A 21,988-nucleotide genomic window follows, 5' to 3' on the forward strand; every position below is an offset into this window, starting at 1 on the left:
AAGTGAGTCCGAAGGCACTCCCGAAACACCGAAAACCCCTCCGAAAGCACATCTGACCATCTCATGTATTCCAATATTGTACTGCTTAGGGTCACTAGTCATTGTGTCTACCCAGTGCTTATTTGGATAGTCATAAGCTCTCTTGCAGTGATATATGCAGCCATGACTGTCCGAAATTGGTCAAGGCTGTCCGAAGTCGGTCCGAATTTTGGGGACAATTAATCCTACTACAAGGATCTCTCGCTCACTGACACAAGAAACAGTGAAGTATCTCTTGCAGGGATGTATGCAACATGAGCCAGGCTGGAAGAGTTCAGACATGGAATGCATTACACAGGCTAGTTCACACACAGATGAGACATTTGGACCCCAAACATAGAAAGACCGAAACATGAAATGAAAACACCGAAACGGAAACTCGGCAAAATGAACAAGTGACAGTACATACAAGGGAACTGTAACACGGATTTGATTGGCTACATTTAATCTTGAGAAGAATGGAGATCTGCATTTGTGGGGATTGTGGGAATGGCATCATGAGGTGTTGGTCCTGAAGAAAGTACATTTTCGGAGTTGGAAGGGTCATTTTCGGGATTCGGTGCGGTATTTTCGGAGTTTCGAGCGGTGATCTTGGTGGAAGGGAGATCAAGACTGTGAGCTCTTCTTCGGTCAGAGTACTCGTTCGGCTTCGCAGGGGAGGTCCTAAGGTCAAAGCGGAATTGTTGCCGAGCCTTTTCTTGTTTGGCCTCTTGGAGTTCTGACTCAAGTTGCCTGATGGTGTAGTTGGCCGATTCCCACTCCTCTTGATCCACTTGAAGGTCCGCCCGTAACTTCTCATTTGCTCCCTCCAACTGCGCTTTGAGTTCCTTCAACCCTACATTCTCCATCTCAGTCTCATTTTGCAGGGCAGCGGTAATTTGCACAAACTGCAATGCCTCGTCGATTTGCTGTTGCATTACTCCCTTAGCTGCTTCAGCCTCCGAAAGACGAGCTCGGAGAGTTTCCAATTCGGTGTTTTCCTTCTCAGCCATCTGTCTGGCCAGATCTGAACACCGCTGTTCAGCAAACTGACGAGCCTGAGCCTCCTTTTCCTTATCCCCCATTGCACTAGCGAACCTCTGGCTCATAGTCTTGAGCCCTTCCTGAGTCTCCTCCAACTGCTTTCGGATTGAAGCAATTTCGGCGTCCTTTTCGGCGGTGACTCGGGCAACAGCATGATCTCTCTCCTCATTCTTATCAATCTGCTCTTTGTACAGCCGGTCCAGTGTCTTTACCTCTCCTTGAGCCACATCTCTTTCAGAAACCACCGAGTCATACCGCGCTTTGAATTCACTCCATGTCCCATTGATAGCTCTCACACCCGAAAGTGATTGTGTGACACTTTCGGAGAAGGCTTGATGACGTCCTCGGTTGATTTCTCGGTAATAGTCTATCATTTCGGAAACTTGAGCAACCATTCGGGAAGAGAATTGCTCCTCAAACTGAGCCTGAGTCTCTTGAAACTCACTCATACGATGCAGACACTGTTCAACTTCGGGCATGGTAGACGGTGGAGCCGGGATGTAAGGGACAACCTTTTCGGGTGCAGGCTGGTCCAAGGAAGGGACAGTGGGCCTTTGGGTCCGAAATTCGGGCTGGAGTGGTGGGTTCATTTGAGGGAGTTTACTGACCACATTGACCGAAGTGACAGGAATGGAGGGTATCTGACCTGGCAAAGCTGTGGGACCAGAGCCAACGAATTCTGAATGAGAACGAATGAGAGAAGTGGGAGGTGGAGTCTGAGGGGGAGCCGATTGGGAAGCAAAGAGTGGAGGAACTATGGGCTTCGGAGCCATCGTGGGTTTCGGAACATTGGTTGATGGGTTTGGACCAGGAAGACTCTGCACACCTGATCGACCCAGGCGCTTCTGCTGTAGCCACTGCTTTACCTCTGCAAACGTATGCAGTGAGGTAGGTAGTGGGGAGATTTGGGGAGGGCCAGAGACGAGAGAAGAAGACCCAGGTTGAAGGTTTGGAGGAGGGCCTGCTTTCGGAGCAGGGGAGGGGCTGGGGAAGGGGGCCGGTGTGACACTTTTAGCTTGGTGAGGCGAAGGGATTGTTGGTGATTCTTGCAATGTAACACCCAAAACCGATTGTGTTTGTGCTATAAATGGGTCTAGAGCAGAGGGAACGGCCTGTTGTCGAACAGATACGGCAGGAGAAGGAACAGGACCAACAGGGGACATTGTGGGCACCTTTTCGGAGGTAAGATCCATTTCGGGCTGGGGAGGACCTTGTTCAATGGAGAACGGACGAGCCCGTTTCGGTTCGGCCTGGGACTCTTCTACATCCTCCAGGGCACGCTTGTTCACAGGAGGATGAACAGGACTACTTCGGACAAGTATCGGAGAAACCCCAGCTGGCAAACCTGCAGAGAAAACGGGGGGGGCGGTTTCGGAGGGTTCCTTTTCGGGAACAACATCGGCAAATTTTGGAGGGCGGGGAGGGAATCGTGGCCTCTCATTTCGGGCTGTAGATGGTTCCGGTTGAGGTCCTTCTTCCCCATCATCTTGACCCAAGCTGGAATCTTGAACAAGAATAGGACCAGCTGGAGAAGACAGTTCTGTTTCTCCCTAAAAGTCAGCTGCTGAGACTTGCTTTCAGTTCGGAACCTAGAAAACTCACCTCCGAACGAGGTTGCTCTCTAGCAGACGTAGGCGCTTCGGTGAGAGGTTTCGGAGAAGGTCTGACAACCCATTTCGGACCGGGTTTTGCAGCATCCCCAGCTGCGACAGTGCCTCCCCTAGCAGTCCTACGCTTGTCCTTCGGTCCTACCGGTTGCTGCAGTGGCGCATTTGAGAACCCAATCGCCGTGGAAGCTGCAGGGGGAGCTTTTTCTTTTCCCTTTCCTTTTCCTTTTTCGGGAGGGGGGGGAGAAACCGATTTCTTGGGAGCCGAAGCTCTTGTGGAGCGTGTTGTGGTGGCTGGCCGGCGAGGTTTCGGAGGGGAGGGATGTGGTGAATGTTCAGAGTCCGATGAGTCCGAATCAGAATCCGAGCTGTCCTCAGGCTTGTCCTGACCTTGTGATGACTTTTTCGGTCGTTTTTCACTTTCGGAGGACTCTTCGACAAGGAAATTGGTCGGCTTGCCCTTGAGGGAGCAGGTGAGAGGGGGCTTTGTGGAGTTATAACAGTGCACACAGACACGAAACTTTCCTTCGTCCCAACGGTTGAGAAACACTGGTCGACCATCAGGTACATTGACACATTTCACTTCGGGATGTCTGAGATCAGCATTGAGTTTCGTTAATTTCTCCCGAATTCGGGAGCCATATTTGATAAACCAATACTCACGTGTAATTGAAAGCCGAAACACAAAACTGGACATGACAGTTTGGCTTTGTGGCCGACTCATCCGCCGAATAACATCGTGACCCTCTAGTAATCGCCCGAATACCCTCTTCCTTCATTTGTTTCGGGGTAGCTTCCCGAAGTCCTAGCTTTTCAGCAAGCTGAGGAAGATACTTCGGCTCTGCATGCCACCAGGGCTGGAGGTAGAACCCTATCTCAGCTTGAAAAGAACGAAGTGATTTCTCATTCTTCCAAATGGGGTGTTGTGGCTGAAGATACTTTTGGAAGTGAACATGGTCGGGGTGTAATTTGTAACCCTTCGGAGGGTTTACACTGGATTTATCTGTTTTTGGGTCGAAGGGGTTCGGCATTTTGAGAAAGAGGTCAAAGAGGTCAGAGAGATTGGGAGGAAGGGGGAGTGGGAAGACTCTAATTTTGATGATAAGATAATTCGGACGAGCCAAGGCGGAAGGTGAGATGAAGCACACAGATGCAGAATGAGCAGTGAGATCAGTTGAGAGTGAGCAGTGGAGAGCAGATGAAAAACGCTGGCTAATGTATGCTGGAAAAAGATATGAAGATGCTGAAGTGAAGTGAAGTGAAGAGAAGAAGTGAATTGAAGGAATGAAAAAGGGGGAAAATCGCGTCAGCCCGTGTTAGTACTTAGTAGAAGTTCAATCAACACATCACCATCAGACACGTCAACATGATGGATCCTTAAGAGAGTTTTGTGCATTCAGAGGATGTATTACCATGAACATGAACATACATACATACTTACATACATGAAAGAAGCTATTCACTTGGGTAGATTGGTAGTCAGTAGTGAGTATGTGACTATCACCGAAAGCTCCCGAATTCGGCCGAAAGGGGACCGAAAAGGAAGTAGGATTTCGGGCTGGGGACATTGCCCATGCCCCTGTGGTCAATACTCCGAAAGCTGTGCCGAAAATGGTATGAATAGACTCAGAAGGCGTCAGGCATTCCAATGATATCAGAAAAGCCACGGAAAGATGATTTTTTAATAGTGAAGGTATTTGGGTCAGTAGTGACGGGATATGGGAGTTGAACGTCGTATTTTGGGAGAAAGTGGCAAAATTTCGTCGGGATTAATTCGAGTTCCGTCGGGATTATCCACTTTTGCGTGAATGGTGGGTCTGAAATTCTCCCACGGTTGTCCAAATATACTGCACCGTTTCTTCTCCAACCGCTCCAGCGAGAACAAATCTTGACATCCCTTCCACTCCTTCTCTTACGAAAGCACTGCAAGAAAACTACAGCAAATCATGCCGCCCCCTGCGCAGACCGTAGCGGGCGGTTCAACATTTGACAAGAGTGTGTTTCTCTCTCTCATGCGTGGATAGAAAGGTGCTGATGGAAACAGTGAAAATGGGTGCAATGATGGGGAGTAAGTTTACTCTTCCGCAATAACCTCTTCAACATTCTCAAAGATCAACTACCTAATACTGATCAAATCTATTTGATTATATGATGGATGATATGAGAATTGATCATGCTTGGAATATACCCGATGGCTGGTGGGATGGCTGATATCTAGGCATGGTGGGTTTATCCATAGGAGCGATTTTTGGAATATTTTCCATCCTCCGTGCTGGACCTGGACCTAGAGGTGTGGTAGCTACATTATCACAATACATGTTATCATCCGCTGCTACATTTGGTTTTTTTATGTCTATTGGATCTGTGAGTTGATGGTTTTTTTTTCTATCATTTCCCCCCCTCTTTCTCATGACAATACCCAAGCTTTGTACCTCGTACTCTGTCCTGCATCCTCGAAGTAACAATGTCTTCCACTACGTTTCAATCAATGGAACCAATGAAACATCACCTTTTGGACCATGGGATCAAGCAAAGTCTCGTCATCCACCAGGAATTATGTGAGAAGATCGGATAGCTCACCCCAGGTAATCCGTACGGACTCACCGTTGGCTCTACCTGTCGAATCAAGATTGGCAGCTCTGAAAGCTTCTTCACCTTATATGACTCTCTACCGATCACGTCGACAAGTGGAAGTTCAAGTGAAGGAAAGACCATGAGGGGATATATCAACACGCTTCAAACACTTTTCTCAAATCATCATTCATATTCGGTGTAAGACGGATCATATGCATCTGTTTTGGTTTTTATCTTTCAAGCTCATCTTTTCCCTCTTCCCTCTTCCCTCTTCCCTCTTCCCTCTTCCAGCCCCTATCCCTATCCCATATCCCCCATCGCCCGTCGCCGATCTCCTTCCCCCCGGTAGATTTATCATTATCGAGCGTCCTGCATGGTATCTTGTTCGTTCGCGAGTCCTACGTGTCGTTGGTGTGATGGGTCAGCAGTCATGATGAGGATCGTTGAATATAGATGTATGGTCGCGTGATAGACGAAAGGAAAGAAAAGGAGCAATTGATGGGTGTGGCAAGTGAAACTGAAAATCATTAGGAGAATTGAGTTATAAACCATGTGAAGTGGTAACATGACAGTCGTGAAGTGTCGAAATCCGATGTAGAAAAATTAAGAACGAAGTATCAAAGCCGTCGTTGAAGAATCACCTTTGACTGTATCTACGAAAGAAGAAGAAGGTGAAGAAGGTTGTATGTTGAAATCTACTTTCCCACTTTGGTGAGATGTTTCAAAAGTGGAGGGCGTCAGTGGTCCACGTTCGAGCAAGTCATCGTTATGAAAGAAGGTCTTGCTTGGTGATTGTTCGGTAGAGGATGTGAAAAGGGATGAATCGTTTAAAGTTGAATGTTGTTTAGTGAGAGAAGTAGGAGATGATTGTTGTATTTGTAGGTTTTCAGAATCGTTTTGGATGGACTGGGGGGCCGGGGGATGTATAGGATGTTGATCAGATTTTTTTTTGGCTAGACGTGCACGTCTTTTGTCATATATGAGAGTTATCAACCATATGATGGGCATGATGTGTTTTTTGGTGTTTCTTACGATTTCGGATTGAGGTCGTTGTTTGAAGAAAGATAGTTTGGTGAGTTTGGTGATGGAGTGAATATGTAAGAAAAGAATGATATGGGATGGGGCGTGGATGGGGATTGTTTTATAAAAGACAAAGATTGACTCCTTTGGGCACTGGAAATGCGCAAATGCACTGCTTGCAAGCGACACATGAGTAAACGGTAGAGGTACGCCTCTGATCCCATGATGAATGGTGCATGGTGCAAGGTCCATGGCCCTGGAAAGCACTCGTAGTCATTGCGTGATTGATCGTTGTCTACTCTAAGTGAGTCATTCCAGGGGAGAAACAATGATGCCTGAACCTGATGCACATCTAACCACACAGACTATAAACCATGAAAACAAATGCCTGGACATGATGATCTGATGAAATGAAAATTGAAAATTGAAAAAAGATGATAAATGTGAGAGGATTGGAAGTTTGTTTGAACAATATATATACTTGTATAATTATTCTCCACCTGTTTGAGCTTTATCTTTCGTTCTTTTCACCTTGGTCACTTTGACATAAGCATGTGTATTGTGTACAAAAGAAAAAGTCAAGACTCACTCTCTCGAGATACAGTGTTACTACTTGCGAACCCTTCTGGGAAACAATCCACAATCTATAAATTAGTTTTGTTCTTCCACTCTCACAAGACCTCCGAAAGCAAGTAATGTTTGCGATAATGACACCGACGAGATAATGAGATTGTGTGATGTATGAAGTGAGGGTCGGTAAGAAGAAATGACATGCCTTTTTGTATAATCGGCTTTTAGTTGCAGTTTCCGTCCATTCCCTATCTTTTGATCTGGCCGTCGAGACATTCCATTCGCTATGATGTCAGCCTTTCCGTATACTAGCAATGAAGAGGGAAGAGAAGAGGGAGAAGGACAGAAACCCACGCTAATCGTTTATTCAAATCTAACATATCTTGCATATTGTCCAACAATTGATCTAGAACCGTTCGCATATCCGGTGTCCAAGAAAACTTCTTCGTCGGTTCTCTAGGTCTTTCACCGGGTCCAGCAGGGACATCTTCATCACCATTAGGAAACGATGGTATCGTAGATGAGTCCTGATCATGTTCGTTATTGACAACACCAGTTTGTTTCTCATCTATCCATCAGTTTTGAAATGCACAGTGAAAATTGATAAAACTCACCGTATTCTTTCACCGCCGTCTCGTACATTTGTCGACTTTCTTCAAACTTCATCACCCATATCCCCTTCTCTTCATCTACCATAGTCTGAAGTTGTTCCAATCCTGTCTTTTCACATTCTTGTAGAAAGTTCCAATATTCTTCATGACATAATCTCACAACTAATTTCTGACACATCAGCCATGACTCAGAATTGTGATGACGCACTCACTGTTAGCGTAAAATTGTTATAAGGTAGAAGACTGGGTAAAGCGAGAAAGAAGGGTTTGTCGTCTTCTCTATCATTGAACATATTATGTCGGAAAGCAGCTTGTCCAGCTAGACGAAGTGGTTCTTTTAGATGTTCCGGGAATTTTCCTTTGCTCGCTACGTCCCATGGGTCTGTTCATCAGCACCATTCGAAGGATATCGTTGGTACTCACGCTTTGAGCTTTCTTCCCGAAGGATACGAAGTCTCTCTCTTACTTCTACTGGGAAACCTGGGAAGGGAGGTAAGAACTGTGCGTCAGTGCGAGTCCCGATCATCGACCGCAACTCACTCGCAAATCTCGTGAGGCATGTTTATACAATGATCTGTCAATGTTGATTTCCCCTGTTAGAGGCGGAGGAGCTGGACGTCAGACAACATTTCGCTCCCTGCTTACGATAACTCACGTAGTGGCTTTACAGGTGAATACGACGTGCTGGGTCCATCTTCTTCATCGTCAATTTGTATGGGAGAGGCTGGTGTTCCTTCTCCTTGTGAGGCTGGAGGACCATATAACCTGAGAGCCGTCGCTTCTGCCAAACTTCTTCTCGGTCCACTCGTGATCTTCCCACTTTTCCTAGGTCCAGGCTTGGCCTTGGGCTTGACAGGTGATCTGTAAATCAGCATTTGTGTACAACCATGTTCAGCGAGTGCTAACTCTTCCAATAACTCTAATTTTCCAGAATGTACATAAAACCCTTCTTTCTTTGGCCGACCGAAGTGTGTGGGAGCGTCAATCAGCAATTCTGAATCATCGATGAATGGGTCGTCGAGATTGTACTCTTCCGTCTTTTTCGACTACTTCATCAGCCCGCCTTTTGAGTTTCACGATGAAAGATGGAATACACACCGCAGCTTTCTTCTTCTTTCTCTTGGGTTTCTCAGCATATCTCTCCTCCAACTGCCGTGCGAGCTCCTCTGCAGCCTTCTGTTCATCTACCTCCAGTCCTGGCACACTTCCTAAAGGGTCGGTGGTGAGAATGGCTGATTCGTTTGGTCTCGAGGGTCCATCTTCCTTCTCTTCCGGTGGTATCCAGACATCCACCATCCCTCTTTCCCGAGCATCTTCGAGGATATTCCACATCAATGTCTGGCCATCCAGAGGAAGCACCTTTTTCAGACGGATGGTCCTCATTGGTGGAGGTGGGGGTGGTAAATCTTCATCTTCCGACATGGACCTTCGTCTAGCCTTCCGCTTCTTGGGGACTAATGTCTTAACAGCCTCAGCTTCCATCGGTATTGCTTCTCCTTCTCCGGCAGGTGGGAGTGAACCTTCTTCTGGCTTCTCCTCACCAACGATAGGAGGCGCAGATCCTCCCGGTTCACGAACAGTGAGGATGTCCAGATCCTACTGGTCAGTCTATACTCATACAGGTGGATATTTTTGCTCACAGAGTCCAAATCTTCACTGCCCACCTCGGTTTCTTCATCATCATCTTCTCCCTCCTCTTCGTCGTCATCATCCTCATCTGAACCTTCCTCCGCATCAACTCCCTCTACAGGTTCTTCTTCTTCGTCACTTTCACCTTCCTCGTCCCCTTCTCCTCCTTGCTCGTCATCATCGTCGACCGTCTCCGCCATGCTGATATCACCATCCGTTCTAGCCATTTGTGGGAAGCCTGACGGTGTGCTAGGAGCAGTGGAAGATGTTTGCAGACGTGAAATTTCTACTCGAGGTCGGATCGGAGAAGACATGTGGGCCTCGGGGGAAGATGTTGTGGGTAAAGGGGTAGAATAAGACCCTGAACTTTCTGGGGGTGATGGTTTCACTGGTGATCTGGATGATCTGGATGAACTTTTGTTAGAAGTTGGTTTCTGATCAGTCAGTAAAGTCACGGATACAAGCTCTGAAGGTATGAGGGGAATGGTGTGACGTACTGGGGGAGGATGACTGAGCATGACAATGTCAGGTGAGGAAGCGCGAGGTGGGGGTAAGGGTAGAGGCGAACGTTCCTCCCGATTCAAGAGGTTGGCGAGCATCCTTGACATTCCTGTAAAGTGAATTGAGAGGGTAAGATGGGGTTCAGAGTGATACAGTGGATCCTTTCGAACCTTTTGTGGATGAGTAAATGCGGGTTATGTAGAATATATGATAAGTGAGAGGGTGTAATTTGTTAGTGATGGGGAGAGAGCTAGAATCAAAACTTGTTCCAGTTGTGGTGGGTCAAATTACGCGGAGCGAGGCGCCATGCCATTCAGCTCCAGGCCAAGTACCTCCGGGTTTATTGACCACCACCTGCATAGTTGGGTGAGGAATATAGGTGTATCTGGGTACACATACAGATATGTCAGTCAAAGTGATCCCGTACTAAAGTTGCATGCGATATATACGTGCTGTATCTAGCCAAGAGACACCCAAGATGGCCAAGAAGAGATCGACCTATGTAGCGGGATCAAATTCTGATAAGCGTGCCTGGGGGGAGGTCACCCACCACAAGGCGATGTCAAACTGTTGCTTCTCCACTTCTTCTCTCCCTTTACCGAGCTCACAAACCCTCACCCTCATTTGAAATCAAAACATTCTCCCTGAAAGAGGAAAAGGTAGCTGAACAGAAGCGATTGAAAGACCGTTGGGAATCAAATATCATTTCAGATGTCACGGATATCAAGTAAAACCATCTTCCTCGGAATCGTAGGATTGGCCAGCTTCGCGTATGCCAAGTCAGGTTGGGGGGAAGCTTGTTCGTGAGTCCTCTCACTTGCTTATGCGGAAACTTGTTGTTGATTTTAGACAAGCAAATTCTCATCTTGACTCTGATACCTGGGCGTTGGACTCTGATTGCGATGCGACAACTTACTGCGCGGACAATTCTACCTGCGCGTATCGTGGATGTCGCAAGGACATAGTGAGTTCACCGATACTTCATGAATTATATTTGAGTCATGCTGACTTTCAGTATCCATTCGGATACAATGGTGTAGCTTTTGATCAACTCCCAGCCCTATGTCCATTAGGACAATTGTGCGTATCTCTCCCTTAGATGACATTCCGCAGTAATTGGGTTTATAAGAGAACTAACATGAAAGTTGTCCGGACGAAGGGGATCGCTGTTTGGATCAAGTTCCCGTTGGGGGTAGTTGTCAAAAAGATCGGGATGGTAAGTGGGTTATCTTCTGCATTGTGCATGACTAATGACATTTAGATGAATGTGCACCTTCTCCTGACTGGAACGATCTCAATGGATATCTCAACGTGAATGGTACTGTTTGTCTCAACTTTGTTTGCCAGTGAGTCCATCAATTCTCCTTGTCAACATCGATCACATAATTGCCACCTCTGTTTCTCGACTTTCACACCATTCAAGAATGTATGGGCTGATATGAAGATATGCCAATGTCACACTTGGCTTGCAATGCATATTGGAAAACACCCCTTACACCGGGTATTTAGATTCAGGTGCTCAATACGCTTTTGTCATTTCGAGAGATAAGTGAGTCTTGTCGATCTGTTCCCTTCTTGCGAGCCAAGATTACGAAAAGGCTTGGCTGATTTTCAGTTGTGCGAATGGACTGTATTGCGACGGCACAGCTATGCAGTGTATGAAAGATAAAGCTTTCGGTGCGGCATGTACGGGTAACAAAGAGTGGGTTCTTGTGTCAACCTCCTGTAACAATCACAAACTTCCTCTTCCTGTCTCACCTTTTTTTTTCAATCGTACATACATCGCGGATCGTTGTCTCGCTTCGCGTCCCATAAAGGTCGTTCGTCTGGCTCAGATACTGATTTGCAGATGTCTATCATACAATTGTGGCTCTGATCACAAATGTGGTCGAGCAGCGGATGAACCTATCCATCCTGGTACATACGCCTACGTCCTAGTTGGTCTAGGTATAACCATTCGTCAGTTTTCCCATTCATTACTCACTGGAGTCAGACGTGAACTGACAAATAGTAATTCTGAGCGTCATGATTTCACTCTGGTTCGTCCATAGAAGATCAAGGAAAGAAAATCAAATCAAGCTTGAACAATATTACAACGAACAAGTGCTTCTTTCCTTCTTCACCTGTGACATCCTTACTGATAACCTTCAGATCGCTTATAGACAATCAATCATGTCAATGTCACATGCCAAGAACTCTTTATTATCATTACCACCCAACACTGTAAGTCTTTCTACTGATTGATCAAGTGCCAAGGGTTGATGATACGTCCGCGGATCAAGCTCGTCGGTCTATTTTCGCCGATCCAGATGACGGGTTCGCTTCCGCTCATGATCTCTCAGTGCCGAATATCAGAAGAGATTCAAGTGCTGCATGGAGTGATGCTGCCGCTTCGGACAGTGAGATATTGTTGAATGGGGAAAGGAATGGTGAATCTTCTGCTGGACCTCGATATCGGGGATAGATCCATGGGTTTTTTTCAAATGTAATTACGACTCTTTTGCTTTGGTAACTTTATGATTCGGTCTGCTCTTTGACGATCTATGCATATCATACCATGCCAAGAAAGATATGTGTAGTGAGAGGTGAAAGCGTGAGGTTTGCGTGGGCGCGTGGAGACATGCAAGAAAATGATGTTATTGCACCAGGCCCACGATTGGGGATAACAAATGATCATGTCGTACAACGATCGACGATCGACGAGTCTCGGCTGGGTAAGTGGAAGCTGAGACTGTGTGAGAGTGGTTTGAGACGAAATGGGAGACAGTGGGTAGATGTGTAGATGTGTAGATGCGTAGATGCGTAGATGTGTAGATATGTAGCTATTCAAATCAAGTCGGGGTAGAATAACGAAAACGCAACCAAGAAAAATGTGAAAATGTGATGTTTTCAAACATCCAACATATCCTCTACTTTTATAAACTTTTCACGTTCTTTCTTCCCTCCTTTACTCCTCACACGTTCTATTTCAGCTTTATCAATTCTTTCCCATCTTTTCAAATCTACAACTTTACCTTCTCTCATTCCTTTTAACAATTCATCAGGTAATCCATTCAAAGGTCCCTCTTTCATCTCTCCCCTCGATCCATCCGTCATCCCACTGAGAGTTCCTTCTGGCTGAAGAGTGGGGGAAGATTCAATGGGAGAAAGATTGAAATGATCTTGAATGATTTTCGTAGATAATGAATAAGCGTCAGACATCGTACTTGCTATTACACCTATTGGACCTCTTGCTACCCAACCCGCAGCGTATACACCTTTTATCTATATATAAGCATTTCTCTATGTTCCTTATGGAGGAAATCCATGGTATCTGAACTAAGGATATATTTGGAAGATTGGGGAATACACTCACTACTTGACCTTGATCATTAACCACTCTACCATTTATATTCTTAATTCTACCTAACACATTATCGAATGGTATTTCCCATGAGTCGTCTAATAAAGGTTCAGACTTATATCCTACACTTTCCACTACCATATCCGTCTCAGTCATCAATTTTTCACCCGTGTTCACAGCTTTTATTCCATCATCATCCATTCGTAGTTCGTTCAAAGCCCATTCCACTCCTCTCACACTCTCTTGTTCAATCTTCCTTTCTGTTGTATGGTCTGGATTTCTCAATGTCGGAGCAGTAGCTAAAGTTTCCGATGTCGTTTCGCTTGCTGAGTTTCTCAACGTCATAGGGTTTGTGGTGTTTCTCATTGACTTGAAGTTAGAACTGGATATAAACTCGGTTGGACTTTTCAAAAAATCCAATATAAACTCTTTCCCTTCTCCCTCAATTTTAGTCCCCATCAAACCTATCAACCTACTTTTCATCCTATCTCCTTTTACCGACTCTTCGGCCATTTTTAACAATCCCTTCTCTACACCATCATATCTCACATTTTGTAACTTTAACATTTCTCTGAATTCTTTAGTGGTAAAAGCCGCTTGACCAGGTCCACGTCTCCCTACCACTCTCACTCTCTTCACTGAACTTTCTCCCAACGTGTTCAAAACATTCTCAGGCATATCTGTGTTTTCCAACTCTGACATCGGTTTCAATAAGATCCGAGCTACGTCAAGAGCGACATTTCCTTGTCCAACAATTGTGACATCTTGAATATTTCGAAGATTCGGTTGAAGATGAGAAAAAGCTGGATGTCCATTATACCAACTTACGAATGATAATGCTGGCCAAACATTTTTCAAATGATTAGAAGAAGATGAAGAACCAGGGACAGAGGAAAGTGAGTTTGAAAGTGATGCTCCGTATGTCAGAACGATAGATGTGTAATATGGTCTAAGAGATGAAAGAGGTATATGAAGAGAATGAGGATAAGTGTATGATGTTAAAGCTGTCGAAGGTGTAGGGAGAGAAGGGGTTGAGGAAGGTGATGAACCGATGGAAACGTTACCGAAGAATTTGAATCGAGGATCGGAAGAAAGTTCATCGAATTTATGTTGACAATTCTGTAGTCAGTGGAAAGGAACTTTTTAGATCATCCTGATAGTTCTGATTATCTATCGTACTATCATACATGATGACTGTTGACAGGGGATCAAACCTGTCGCTTCCATGGGCAGGTAAGTACCGATCATCTGCCCCATGACTTCAGTCACATAAGGTGGGAAATGGTTCGTGAAGACGAAGCTGAGTGTTGGTGAGAGGCAAGCTCTCGTCAAGAAGAAAGCAGATAGTGTCGGAGAAGGGGGGAGAAGGGGAGGAGAAGGGGGGAGAAGGGGAGGAAAAGGGGAGGAAAAGGGGAGGAGAAGGGGAGGAGAAGGGGAGGAGAAGGGGAGGAGAAGGGGAGGAGAAGGGGAGGACAGAAAGGGTCTAGTTCATAAAGTAAACCAACAACCCACCTTGACTTCAGGATGATCAGGAGCCACACCATATCTCACAAGTCCATATGGAGTAGGTAACCTTTCGTACATATGTACCTCTACACCTTGTCCCGCCGAAGTATCAAAAGTAAGGGTTGAAAGTATTCTCGAAGCTGTATAAAAACCAGATGGACCAGCTCCTACTATTGCCACTTTCAATGGGTTTTCAGGGTCAGTTGATTTCGCGGAATACGTAAAAAGTTGGCCTGGTCGAATTCGTTTGGATGAAAGTGGAGTGGTACGTTTGGTGGTGATACTCTTCAAAAAGGGTCGTCTGCATTGAGGACAAAGTGACATGTTGTAGAATAGTGAGGAATGACAATACTCGTAACTTAGCAGGAAAAGTGACGGATGACTCAATTGACATCTGCGGTGGTGCCCCACATTCCTCCTCCCCAAAGTCAAGATGCAGCAATGCAGCAGTACGAGTAGTGGGGCAATGAGATACACATAGCAATGAATTGCGTCGACAACGTGAAAGAGAGAACAAGCACACCTGCAGACCAGATTCACTATACTTACAGTCTAGACGATGCAAACACCAAGAGTGGACGGTGCGGACAAAACTGCATAAAACCATTCAAGTTCAAGTACCGACCGCTACATTTCTTTCAATTCCTTTTTCAATCCTTCAAAACGTGATACATGATTTTCCTACCCCGAGTCATACGACGTTGGTTCATTAATGATGTTGTTTGGCTTGATGTCTCTTGAGTGCGTCCATTCTGTCTATGAGCGACTTTACTTCTAACCACTTTTTGTTGACAAAGTAGGGTGGACGAGGAAAGTCTGGCAGCTGATTGCTCATCACTGCAGAGACGGTGGGGGAGGGGGGGGGGGGGGGAAATGTCTCCCTCACGACATCGCAATGGACAGAAAAAGAGCAAAAGCGGAGAAAAAAGAAAAGACGGGATATGGAGAAATGATGGTGGATCGGAAAGAGAACAGGAAGGGGGGGGGAAGTCAATGTGGCAAGTGGAAGAGGAAGAGGGAAGAAAGTGAAGAAGAACAAAAAAAAAGAAACCCACCTGGTAAAACTCTCATCGCAAACATGACACATAACCTTTGGTTTATCTTTCATACTACGCCATAACACAGCCTTTTCTTCACTCAACTTCCCTTCCATGACCAACTCTCCCTCCCTTCGACCGTGACGAGCCATATGTCGAGGTAAGTCATACTTCCGTGTGAAGATATCTTGACAACGATTGTATGGCTGTAAGTCAGCTATATTCCGACTCTTTTTTTTTTTCGCAACCAACTAGGTAACGTATTACGATGCAATACTCCCGGACGTCCTAATCATAGTAAAAAGAATGCTTTTGATGGTATAGAAGGGGATGGGGATGATGACGTTAAAAAAACCGTACTCACGGGTAGCGGGTTTACATACTCGCATTGAACACCTCCACCACCTCCACCTCCACTAAATCGTCTCTTTCCTCCACTAGGTGACTCATTTGAAACTCTACTCTTCCTCGGTGCCGTCTTCGACGCTCCTGCTGAAGTAGAACCCACATTGGTCCTTCCTCTTCCAGTTGTTGTCGTTACAACCCTTCTACCTCCACGAGCCTTAGGAGCGGGAGTCCTGGTTGTTTTCCCACCAGTTTCACCTTTATACTCACTATCTCCTTCGCTGATCCCCGAAGACTCAGAACCATAACCCCATGATCCATGTTCTTCCAAACCTCCAGCGTCTAGAGGAGTATCCTCCCTATCTCGAAGGACGGGATCTATATGTTCCATCTGTATCTCGCTCTTACGTCTTTTCTTCGTAGGAGGACTTGTCTGAATACGCTGTCCGTTCCTTGTAGGACCAGTGGGAATTCCAGATTTACGCCATTGAGCAACAGCTTCCGCACCTGCTTTACGTTTACCTTTGTGATCTCCTGGTAGATCATAAGGTGATGGTGATTTTGCAGGAATATCTCCTGAAGCTGCTCTCCATAAAAGATCCAGACCTGAACGAGCTGATTGAGAAGAAGTGGAAGGGGAATGTTCTCGATGTCCAACGGTCGCATCATCGTCTTCCTCTTCTACAGGGGCATCGGGATGATGACCTAAAGGAAGTACAGATGATTGTGATAAACCTCCAGGGGTGTGCGCAGTGGCGCCTACAGGTAATGACTGTCGATGATCAAAAGGAGGAGCATGAGATGATGAACCGTTGGTAGCCCCACTAGCACGTCGAGTAGTGGAGGAAGGAGGTCCCATACTGGGTCCACTCCGTTGAGGACTTTTCGGAGTGATTTGTGATAGAGGAGCTCCCCAAGGTGAATGTCCAGGACCTGGTGAACCTATAATTGGTCTTGGGACCCATTCCACTACAGGTATACAGAGATCTGATTCTTCAGAAGAAGTCGAACTTGCTTCAGTGGAAGATGTAGATGATTGTCTAGTGACAGTATGATCGATCGGTGATCTCGCTTGATGATTCTTGCCTGAATATCCAGCAGGTTTTATGAAACCAGCTAGGTTCCTCGGCAGTTGATAAGCGTTATCACCTATGGGATATGGTCCAGCGAGTGGTGTTTGATACATCGATCCTGGATAACCTGGTCCTTGATAAAGAGTAGGTGTACCGTTAAGCTTTTTGATAGCTTCATCGGCCGCAGCAACAGCAGCTATAGCTTCTGCAGACATACGCATACCCAATTGTTTAGTCGGATCTGTGACGTTTTCCGAAGAACCAGAATGTATAGGGAAACCTTCTGGACCGTACATTGATCCTAAATGAGATGGTGGGTTTATGGATGAAGATGAATCTGTGGAAGAAGAATATTGTCTAACGTTCTTATGTGAACGTGGTTGTGAAACAGGAGTAAGAACTTGTGATAAAGATTGTGGTGGAAGTTGTTGAGAATTAAAAGCAGGTGAACGAACTTTGAGTTGATCCAAATCTGATGCTAATTGTTCACCATTTTCAGGTTTTAATATTGATTTTCTAGCTTTGGGAGTTCTCGCACCTCCAGATGAAGGTGATAATGGTCGATTGACATTTCCAGGTGGTGTCACGGTAGATGCCGTAGGAGCAGAACCATTAGAACCGTGTGACAATACCCTTTTGAGTAAATGTGTAGAAGTAGCTCCACTCTCTTGCGTGTCTTGTTCCACTACCACTTCTGGTCCAGTCTGTAAATACATTGAAGTCGGAGATATCGGGTCGGTTTTGATCGGAGGTGAATCGGGAATCGAGGATAAAGATGAAGTCGAAGGGGAAAGAGTACGAGATGTCGTATTCGTCATGTCATCCGAAATGATAGAAGATATTGGTAGACAAGAAAGGTAAGGTGAGGAACAAGGACTATGTCGTAAAGATAAAATCTTGATCAGCATCACTATTAAACGTCTCTTATCCTCCAATGAAAGGTTCATGGTGGGCATGAGACTCACCGAACGTTTAGTCAAAGAAAGCTGTGCTGACAAACTCCGCTGGGGGTGAAGATCGTAAGAGCGAGCGGAGACGGAATGGTGGTGGAATCCTCGAGGCTAAATGAGGTGATTTTTTTATATCCTGTCCCTACGACAAGGTGCAGTACAACACCCAATGACGTTTCTTCTCAAGTAAGAAGGTGATACAGGAGAGACGGCAACGTGGTAAGGGAAGAAGAAGGAAGAGAGAAGGGTGAAGAAGAGGAAGAAGAAGAAAGATGTGCGATGGCTTAGTGAGACATGGTTGCAGTCAGCGTAACAGCTCGCGGCTTAGCGGCCTTTCGCCGTCGGGTGGCAAATTCCTCTCCAGTGGCAAAAATCAAAAGTGGCAAATTTGGGTGGAGAGATCTGATACATGATGCATACAGTGTCAGTACAATCCCATCTTCGTTTGGATACAATCATGATGCTTCTATCAGTCTGCTCGGATGCGTATGTGATCTCTTCACTTGTTACTCTTCTTACTCCTCGTTGACATTCTGGTCCTACTCGCAACTGAGCTCGTCCTTTCACCAGAAGTCTTCGAGCCCTTGGCGGTCCGTTTGACCCCTGTCAGGTCGTCCAGCAACTGTCGCATCTCATCCGCCGCAATATCGAATGCCGTCTTGCTCGGTCCTGCCGCTTTTGATTCCGTTACCTTGCTAGAGGACCGGAACACGCCTCCGTCTGCAATGTCGGCTCCATCGTCCATAGTCTTCCATCTGTTCGTCAGACACATGTTCCATTCCGTCCCATATAAACCGTGCTCACTTGTCCAGTTGGGCACGAAGGCTTCGAGCTTTCAGTCGGAAATGAGTTTTGATTTCGCTTTCGACTGCATGGTCAGCTCCAGCATCATCGCATAGGTTTTGGAGCATGCAAGATGACTCACAAGCCGCGGGAGGATTGCGTAGATTATTTGCCATGGCGTCTTTGACCACCATGCGTCGCACGTTGGCAGAATATGCTTCCCTTGCTGCGTTCTATCCCTTGTAAGCTTAACGGCCAGAATATTATCAGTCGAAACGCTCACGTCCGTGCTCGACTCCCAGCCGGGTTCGTTGTCATATGGTTTCTCACAAAAGATCAAGCTTTGGATACTGATGAGCACTTGAAGAAGGGTAGACTTTCCAGCTATCCATCCAGGACCGTTCCATGTTCCCAGCAAACTCAGACAAACTTTCTATCACAATCAGCTTTTTGTCTGCACCAGGGATGTAAGCTTACTCCATCAGCATACAGATTGGGATTGTAGCGATATTTCCCTCCGTTTGTCGTCATATAATGCACACTCGGGCACTTCCAATTATAGTCCAGAGGCTGTCCACGTTAGCGAAGAGAGTACGGTATCGAGTGATTTGTAACGTACCAGAAAGATATCGAACAGAAAACAGCCATTCTCATATGGAGTTCCTTCCGGTCCGATGATCATGGCCTGCCAGTCAGCGCCGGTCAAAATCATGAGAGAGATTGACCTTGATGCAGTCCACTCGCCCCTCGTCAACTCGCAGGAAAATGCTTGAATGCCATGCAACTGGGATATTTGTCGTAAGTATGGCGAGCTCCTTGGCGATAGCTAATGATCGTTTAGGGGCTGTCTAAACGCGGTCAGCTTATATGTATGGGGTTGACAGGATAACGCACGACATTGTTCAGGGAGCGTATAGACGAGTCGTAATGATGATCGTACTGGACAGAGGTGTCTGCGTCGCCGACGGCCTCGGCTGGAGACCGTGTCAAATCGCAGTATTGAAAACTTGCTCTCCCAGCCCATTCCTCGTCTAAGCCCATCAGCGTCCACAATCAGGTCTGACATTGACTAACAGATTCTGATGACATCAATTTCGTTGTCCCCCGCTTCAAGCTCTTCTACTTTCACCCCTGATTCCGGTAGTCTAGGCAGTGATTGTCGCATGCGCTCGACGAATGCTGAGCCCTTGGTCTGGACCAAAGAGGCGTCGATGTTCTTGGCCGATGATATTATTCGTTCACTACTTATCAGTGATGTGTGACAGCGACGATAGGAAAATGGCCCACCAGAACGTTTTCAGTTCAGTGAGCCCAGTGTCATCTTTCCATGGTAATTTCTCGGCTTGTCTTTCCGCTCCCTTCGTTGCGTCCTCAGCAGCAGGTTCTATCCGTCGATTTGTCGAGTCAATTCCCTTCAGTGCCGACTGAGCTTGAATGACACAGTTTTCCAGCAATTCTCGTGGGCTGGGAGAACCTTCGTATACAACTTCTATCTGTTGTTCTTCTCCTGGCCCAGTAGCGACAGGTTGTGATCGAACAGGAACCATGCAAGGCATGGCAAGCATACTCGCCAGCGATTCATGACTCGAAATGACCTACAAGTCAGTGAACTTGGGCCATGAACCTTGATCTGAGACTCCCACTCACTTCAAGCCAATCCAGCAAGGCGTCGTACACAGGGAAACGGTTGGACATTCCGAGGAGCGAGTCGTTCCGCAATAGCTCATTGACAAAACCGCTGCGTCGCCGGAGATGAGCGAGTGCAGTAGGATGTACAAGATGATCGGATGTTCGTGCACCACTCGCTCTTCGGTAGGACGGTAGATAGATTCGAACCTGGCCGAGCAGTTTGGCAAACTCCCCATCCATGACCCGTTGAGCTTCCTCCACTGCCAACTGTCCCGAACGCTGGTTTTGTCAGCAAGGCACTTCACGAGATAGCATTTCTCACGTCTTCCCGATGAGTCCCACCATACCCAACACCTCCGGAAGCGACCGGCCCTTTCGAAGCAAAGCCGTAATCATCCTCATCCTCATCAAGATCGTCCGGGATTGGTGAGGGTTGGCCGAAGAGGGAGTTCGATTGTGAGGCATGAAGGTAGGACGTTATGCTGGATTGAGGACTCGTATGTGTCCGCCGATTTTCCTTTCTCTGCTTCTTGCTCGGAGGCGAGGTTCTGGCAGCCTCCTCGACCGTCATTTTTCCGACAGCAAATTGCTTTTGTATCGTGTGTAATCCCATGCCAATGACGACACCCTGCGATATCAGTCACAATGGTCGTCTTGAGATGAAATGTACAAACCTGCAAGTCAGGGCAGTGAAGCAGCTCATCGCGCTCGATGTTGTCTGTTCGCAACAATGTCTTGGATCTGGGGTCGTGGTGACGGGGGATATCGACTTTCTCCCCACATGCCAAGCAGGTTGTGACGCTGCATTTAGGACACGTTTGCTGGACCCAGCCCGCAACATGCATGATGTACTCTTCGAAGTCGGGCTTACGACTTAGTCTCTGGCCAGTACGCGTGTGAGACAACTCACAAAGCACGCAAAGAAGTCATCTCCGGAACGTGTGAACGAATGTTGTTTGCAACTCGCGCAGGTCACGACTGGTTCTTGCAGACCGTGGTATAATTGAAAGAGGAAGCTCTGTTCTGCTAAGACCGATGAGCTTCGTGGAGACGACGAGACCATTAGACTCACACCCTTCAGGACAACCACTCATCCACTCTCCTCTTGACAAAATTGGAAGTTTTGCTGGTCTGAGGAAAGCCCTCTCTCCATCTGGAAAGTGGGCGAGTGCCGTTCCCTCGTTGATTTGCCACGGCATAGTCACACGGCGAGTCTCTTCTTTACTCTCCCTGATCACCTCGGTTCTATCTTTGGAGAAGAACACGTTGGCATAAGGGTCGGCCGTCCCATGCGTACCATCTCCGTCCTCTGTGACTCGTCAGCCTCATAATGCGCAGTTGAAGATAGACAGTGGCTCACGTTCGTCAAAATCCTCCATCTCCATGTCTTGTTCATAGTAGCTCTCGGCGTCTCCTTGGTCATTGACACTGCTGATAGCATCATTGTCATGAGATGACGTGTCATCGTCATCCGAGGGTATATCGTCAAAATCACCGGCGAACACCTTCTCCTGCAATGGTCAGGAATAGCACCACAGTCACTCGGAATCTGGAAAGGATTCGAAACCCGTTATGGTGAGAAAGGAAGCAGAGGATTTGAAAGATGCACGAGTGACACTCACAGCAGCAGACATGGCATCCCCTTTGCTCTTGAGCAACGCTGCTTTGGCTCTGGCTCGGGGTATACCCATCTCACGGAGCTGGTTGATGGCTAATTGGTCTGCCATGGTGAGAGACCTCGTCCAAAA

The 21,988-nt window shown here is 46.6% G+C and overlaps 7 protein-coding genes across 7 annotated transcripts; 2 read left to right on the plus strand and 5 right to left on the minus strand.

The window, feature by feature from the left end:
• Positions 1–482: 482 nt before the first annotated feature.
• Positions 483–3,700, minus strand: TREMEDRAFT_60341 (uncharacterized protein; the record flags this gene model as incomplete). Its single annotated transcript, XM_007002725.1, has 3 exons — positions 483–2,612; positions 2,665–3,262; positions 3,333–3,700. The coding sequence occupies 3 exons, from the start codon at positions 3,698–3,700 to the stop codon at positions 483–485; spliced, it is 3,096 nt and encodes a 1,031-aa protein (XP_007002787.1).
• A 915-nt stretch (positions 3,701–4,615) lies between these two features.
• On the plus strand, positions 4,616–5,042 carry TREMEDRAFT_27173 (uncharacterized protein; the record flags this gene model as incomplete). Its single annotated transcript, XM_007002249.1, has 3 exons — positions 4,616–4,664; positions 4,714–4,737; positions 4,888–5,042. 3 exons carry the CDS (start codon positions 4,616–4,618, stop codon positions 5,040–5,042), a joined length of 228 nt encoding a protein of 75 aa, XP_007002311.1.
• A 1,710-nt stretch (positions 5,043–6,752) lies between these two features.
• On the minus strand, positions 6,753–9,681 carry TREMEDRAFT_60343 (uncharacterized protein; the record flags this gene model as incomplete). Its single annotated transcript, XM_007002726.1, has 13 exons — positions 6,753–6,802; positions 6,853–6,907; positions 6,982–7,117; positions 7,188–7,401; positions 7,448–7,613; positions 7,657–7,826; positions 7,868–7,943; positions 7,985–8,055; positions 8,100–8,305; positions 8,351–8,490; positions 8,543–9,040; positions 9,085–9,507; positions 9,571–9,681. The coding sequence occupies 13 exons, from the start codon at positions 9,679–9,681 to the stop codon at positions 6,753–6,755; spliced, it is 2,316 nt and encodes a 771-aa protein (XP_007002788.1).
• A 604-nt stretch (positions 9,682–10,285) lies between these two features.
• TREMEDRAFT_27793 (uncharacterized protein) lies at positions 10,286–11,818 on the plus strand (the record flags this gene model as incomplete). Its single annotated transcript, XM_007002329.1, has 10 exons — positions 10,286–10,377; positions 10,424–10,538; positions 10,590–10,654; positions 10,720–10,790; positions 10,836–10,920; positions 11,019–11,123; positions 11,190–11,276; positions 11,424–11,533; positions 11,586–11,677; positions 11,726–11,818. 10 exons carry the CDS (start codon positions 10,286–10,288, stop codon positions 11,816–11,818), a joined length of 915 nt encoding a protein of 304 aa, XP_007002391.1.
• A 645-nt stretch (positions 11,819–12,463) lies between these two features.
• Positions 12,464–14,747, minus strand: TREMEDRAFT_27417 (uncharacterized protein; the record flags this gene model as incomplete). Its single annotated transcript, XM_007002288.1, has 4 exons — positions 12,464–12,838; positions 12,930–13,173; positions 13,288–14,036; positions 14,430–14,747. The coding sequence occupies 4 exons, from the start codon at positions 14,745–14,747 to the stop codon at positions 12,464–12,466; spliced, it is 1,686 nt and encodes a 561-aa protein (XP_007002350.1).
• A 385-nt stretch (positions 14,748–15,132) lies between these two features.
• Positions 15,133–17,594, minus strand: TREMEDRAFT_67753 (uncharacterized protein; the record flags this gene model as incomplete). The annotated part of the gene is made up of 3 exons (XM_007002944.1): positions 15,133–15,175; positions 15,479–15,666; positions 15,825–17,594. The coding sequence occupies 3 exons, from the start codon at positions 17,592–17,594 to the stop codon at positions 15,133–15,135; spliced, it is 2,001 nt and encodes a 666-aa protein (XP_007003006.1).
• A 1,034-nt stretch (positions 17,595–18,628) lies between these two features.
• Positions 18,629–21,967, minus strand: TREMEDRAFT_27247 (uncharacterized protein; the record flags this gene model as incomplete). The annotated part of the gene is made up of 18 exons (XM_007002264.1): positions 18,629–18,696; positions 18,754–18,844; positions 18,895–19,044; positions 19,089–19,181; positions 19,231–19,296; positions 19,337–19,459; positions 19,506–19,642; positions 19,686–19,852; positions 19,899–20,206; positions 20,259–20,519; positions 20,563–20,757; positions 20,821–20,868; positions 20,915–21,106; positions 21,151–21,266; positions 21,313–21,371; positions 21,435–21,555; positions 21,601–21,751; positions 21,863–21,967. The coding sequence occupies 18 exons, from the start codon at positions 21,965–21,967 to the stop codon at positions 18,629–18,631; spliced, it is 2,451 nt and encodes an 816-aa protein (XP_007002326.1).
• Positions 21,968–21,988: the final 21 nt, after the last annotated feature.

Source organism: Tremella mesenterica (genome assembly GCF_000271645.1).
Source record: "Tremella mesenterica DSM 1558 unplaced genomic scaffold TREMEscaffold_2, whole genome shotgun sequence".
Classification (NCBI taxonomy): domain Eukaryota; kingdom Fungi; phylum Basidiomycota; class Tremellomycetes; order Tremellales; family Tremellaceae; genus Tremella; species Tremella mesenterica.